The sequence below is a fragment of the Danio aesculapii genome, chromosome 1 (genome assembly GCF_903798145.1).
Source record: "Danio aesculapii chromosome 1, fDanAes4.1, whole genome shotgun sequence".
NCBI lineage: Eukaryota > Metazoa > Chordata > Actinopteri > Cypriniformes > Danionidae > Danio > Danio aesculapii.
Window position 1 is genome coordinate 37,136,842 of NC_079435.1, and position 5,000 is coordinate 37,141,841.

Consider the following 5,000-nt stretch of genomic DNA (forward strand, 5'->3'; position numbering starts at 1 on the left):
TGAAACTCTGTAGTTTGGGACACATAACATAGGAATGAGATAGGTTGGAATCTAAAAATAGACATTTGTCACACAATGGTGACACTTCTGGAAATATTTTTATTCACATTTTCAGATATTATTCTCAGGAAAAAACACGTCTTATTTCCCCCACTATAAGTTTGGATTGTATTGTAGTATTGTGATAGAGAGTAAATAATAGCGAATATCATCCTTATAATAAACTAATCCGAAATTTCACAGCACACAGTACGCTCAAAGAAAAGCTGAACAAAATGCCCTTTAAAAAGATCACTAAATATTTAACCAATCCAGACTATGTAACGCTTTCACTTTTATTTTTGAACTTTTGCTAACATCTATTAGTCTTGTAGTATCACACAAGAAGTTATCCCTGCACAACAGTGAAACAAGTTTGCTGTCAAACCTGTTGTCATATCGCAAATGCCACGTTCCATGGCGTCTCTCATTGCCCTTCTGATTTAAAGTTCTAATTAAGAAAGCTTGGAGTGCAAATTAAATGAAATTAGCTGTCAGCGCATTCACATTTAAATGAGTGATGCTAAGACCCTTCCGGTAAGCGTTTAAATGATATAAATTGCTGTTTAAGTGCAGGGCCTAATGTTTGTCTCCAAATTAATGTGACACAAGGCAGCAATGACAATCAAGGCTCTTCTCATACTCATTTGGGCTCGTTTAGAGGCCTTTGTGCCCACACAGCTTTGAGCAAATTAACACAATTGCTGTTTTTTATGAGCAGTCATAAACAGAGGTCCTCCTTTGGCTGCTAATGAAGAGAGAAACAGCTTGCGTCTCGGTGTTTTGACAGTCCAAGAGCAATCGCAGCTCTGAAAACAACAACGCGCGCTCTCAGACGTCCCGCGGCACGTAGAGATGAGACTAAACAAAGGAGCAAAGATATCTCGTTGTGCTCGTGTAAGATGATCTGCTTTGCTCCAGCAGTTCTGTCCTAGAAGCATATGCTTGTAATTTGTGTGTATTATGTCATTTGTGACTGTTGAAAGCACATTTTGACAGATCCCGTTACCCATGCTACTTGGTTACGTTCTCTGAGGAGCTTTCCATGAGTTGTTGAGCATGTAAATTTTAAAAAAAAATAACAAATCTATCACAATATGAGTTAAATTCATTAAACAATCAGGCCGCATGGTATTTCATTGTGTCTCATTCACTAACTGCCTTCAGTTTAACTTATTTAACTACAGCATCCTTATGGATTTTTTTTTGGCAGTTTTTTTGTTAATATGTCAATAAGCTTGAATGACATCGTGTTATCTCCTGTGTATTTTATAGGCTCTGGAGAGTGAGTTTGTGTCCTGTCAGTTGCATCAGTGGATTGATCTGATCTTCGGATACAAACAGCAGGGACCCGAGGCCATCAGAGCTCTCAATGTCTTCTACTACCTGACATATGAAGGAGCTGTTAACCTCAGCTCCATATCTGACCCCATGCTCAGAGAGGTGAGTCTGTGCTTTTCTGTTGCACATACAGTGCAACATTATTAGCCTTTCTGTGAAATTGTAATTCTATTTCAAAGAATCTTCACAGTATTTCCTATTGTATATATTGTTCCTTCTGGAGAAAGTCCTATTCATTTTAGTTTGGCTGGAAAAATGTTCACAGTTTTTTTTTTTTTTTTTTTTTTTACACATTTTTTTTTCTACAGAACAAACCTCTGATGTCCAGTGACTTGCATAACCTAACTTAGTTAACTGAATTAACCTAGTTAATCATTTAAATGGCACTTTAAGCTGAATGCTAGTATCTTGCAAAATAGCTAGTAAATTGTACACTGAAAACAATTTCAAGCTGTACTTCATGTATCTATCATACACAGTATCTTTTGTTTCAGTTTAATATTATTTGCTTTATTTTTTTAAGTAATAGGTTTTAAGTTCAAAACATAGTTAAATATAAATGTTTTTGATTAAGAGCTCAGCTAAAAATATTTATTTTAACCAATGTAAAATTTTAGGGTTACTCACTAGGGATGTGACGAGATCTCGGGCTAAATCGCGAGGTGAAAAGTTGTCTCTTGAGTTGTGATGTTATGATGGAGCTTGAAGGTGAATTTAGCACTGAGGATTGGAGGCAGGATTGGATTAGAACCGCACATCAAGTGCTTTGCACACACCTGACAGGCTGGCCTTAGAGTTGCACGTCACTCGTTTGGGGCGGGGGAGTGTGACGTAATTGATTTTTTTCTTCACCAGAGTTCAAGGGTTGCGTCCAAAAGCAGAGACTGCTACAACTGCAGCCACACGCATTAACCACGGCTCATAACATACGATGGAATGTCATTTTAGGTATGCTTAAAGCCATAATCGTCATAAACTAATTGAATTAAGACATGTGGAGTATTCTTATTTCAGTCTCATTATTGAAGTGCAGATCAAACATGTAAACAACGTAATCAAACTACTACCGTTGTGTAGAACTTTTTTGCTACATTTTGCGACAAGATAAGCTATACACACTCAGCTCTTTGACACTTCTTTGACACCCGTCATCATCATTATCATCATCACCGAACACACGTTTAAGCTATCCGGAAAAAAAGGAAGCTGTTGGTGAATGAAAGTGAAACTGTTAAAAATTTAATAACCCAAAATGACATGATTACATACATTTAAAAAAAAAAAAAAGGTTCAGTTTGTGGAAAGGAGATTCTCATGTGAAATCGTACAGGGAAGACAGTCAGTATAGTTTTGGCTAAATATTTAGCAGTGTTTGCATGTCCTTTATGGCATTATTCATTCAAATAAATGTAAATTAACATTCATTACAAGTTGATTTAAAAATGTTGTGATTTTTCCTGAATAAAATTTTTGAATAAAAATCTATTTTCCATTCATATATTAACAAAACATTGTTAAGTGTTTGCATGTCCTTTAGTGCATAGAATTCATTCAAATAGAAGTAAAATAATATTCATTACAAATTGATTTAAAGAAAGCACCTAAATAGTTTTGCAATTTGTTTGTTTTTTTTCAGTTAAAATATTTTCCATTCATGTATTTCATCATTGAAGATTTCGTAAAAATACTGTAAAAATCTTGTCTCATTCTCGTAAACCCAATCTCGTGTCTCGTTTTGTCTCATGGAGTAAGCATCTCGTCACACCCCTATTACTCAAACAGTAATGACCTGGCCCACAGCGCTATAGCCAGTTGCATCATGGGAAGTAGTTTAGAGTTAGTTTATGTGTTATATTAGTTAAAATACATGGGTTGTTTTGTTATAAACTTTGTGTGTTTATGTTTGAGCTGGCTTCTGTGATTTAAGCCCAATATTTAATTTATTTACAAAATATTTGTCATCATCATCAACGAGGGTAGTGTGTAAAGGAATCACCCAAGTGGTCCTGTTTAGGACTGTTCATGTTCTGAGCTCAGAATAAAAAAAAGATGACAACAGAGACATTCAGGGTTGTGTGGCGTTTAGGACACGAGAGTTCGTCTAACTCCAGTTGCCTACGTACAGCAAGCTATACATGCTTTGTACTTTCATGGACTTAAAAAATATTATTTAAGGCAAATTATTTATTTTTCATATGCTCAAAATAACAAATTTAGACGTGAAACCATTACCCTACATTTTATGGGAATTGTTAAAAAAAGATCAATTAATTGACTTTTTTTCAACAAGACAAATATGCTTTGTACCAGGTTATATAAAATTGTTCTCATAGAGATGAAGCAAATGATGTATTTCTAATTGGGTCAAGTGGGAAAATTTAGATGTGAACTGTTACTCTAATTTGTTTTTAATTGGATGAATAAAAGCTTTTTTCAGTGTATGTACTGTTATCAAAGACAATAGAAATGAATTAGTAGAAATTAGTTATTAAAACTATTGTTTAAAATATTTTAATCTCACAGAAGGGCTAATCATTTTGCCTTTAGCTGTACACTATAGGATAATATTAAAAGGATTTCTGAATTATTATGTGAGATGAAGAGTAAGGACTACTCTTTGCCATCTCTGGAATAAATTACATTTAAAAATGTTATAAATTAATGGATTTACAATACTGCTGTTTTATAAACGCAGTCCTAGGTATTGCAGTACAGTCCTAATTATGTAAAACGTTTGACCAATAGTGTATGTTCACAAACATGGAAACATCCTTCTCTCTTTACATGAGTTAACCTGAGAGGGGTTGTATTCGTACTTAAAGCATCACCAAAGAGAGGCTCAGTTGTGTTAATATACTTCACTTTGGCCAGATTCTAAAGTAATGTCACATCTGTGCTTTAAGGAGGGATTATAACAACCTCAATAAAGAAGCAAGTCTCAATATAGTGACCAAAGCAGGAGAAATTTACAACAAATACACTTATATTGATAAATTATGAATGCAGTAATTCACTATTCATTCATTCATTCATTCATTCATTTTCTTTTCGGCTTAGTCCCTTTATTAATCTGGGGTCACCACAGCGGGATGAACCGCAAACTTATCCAGCATATGTTTTATGCAGCGTATACCCTTCCAGCTGCAACCCATCTCTGGGAAACATCCACTCTCATTCACACACATACAATACGGATTTTAGCTCACCCAATTCACCTGTACCGCATGTCTATGGACTTGTGTGGGAAACCGGAGCACCCGGAGGAAACCCATGCGAACACGGGGAGAACATGCAAAATCCACACAGAAATGCCAACTGACCCAGCCGAGGCTTGAACCAACGACCTTTTTGCTGTGAGGCGATCGTGCTACCCATTGCGCCACCATGACGCCAAGCAGTTCCCTGTATACAGGGTTTGTGTTACTATATGTATGTCCAAGTGTAAGATATTATTGAATGAAAAAATGATATTATTGTCTGATGTGGAAAACAGGGTTTAAGAAAGAAAACCAAATTATTGTTGCAGTCTGGAATTACAAGAAAATAAATGGCATGTTTGCTATAACAAGTTATGACTCATTTTACTAAACATGAGAAACATGGATTACTCATTCACAATA

At 35.4% G+C, this 5,000-nt stretch overlaps 1 protein-coding gene across 6 annotated transcripts in view; it reads left to right on the top strand.

Annotated features, from left to right (window-relative positions):
- Positions 1 to 5,000, top strand: part of lrba (LPS responsive beige-like anchor protein) — a 399,767-nt gene that overhangs the window by 342,771 nt on the left and 51,996 nt on the right. For all 6 annotated transcript variants that reach the window (XM_056459670.1, XM_056459679.1, XM_056459695.1 and 3 more), the window contains exon 47: positions 1,315 to 1,482. In XM_056459670.1, coding sequence (XP_056315645.1) covers positions 1,315 to 1,482 — 168 coding nt within the window. The remainder of the gene's footprint in view (positions 1 to 1,314; positions 1,483 to 5,000) is intronic.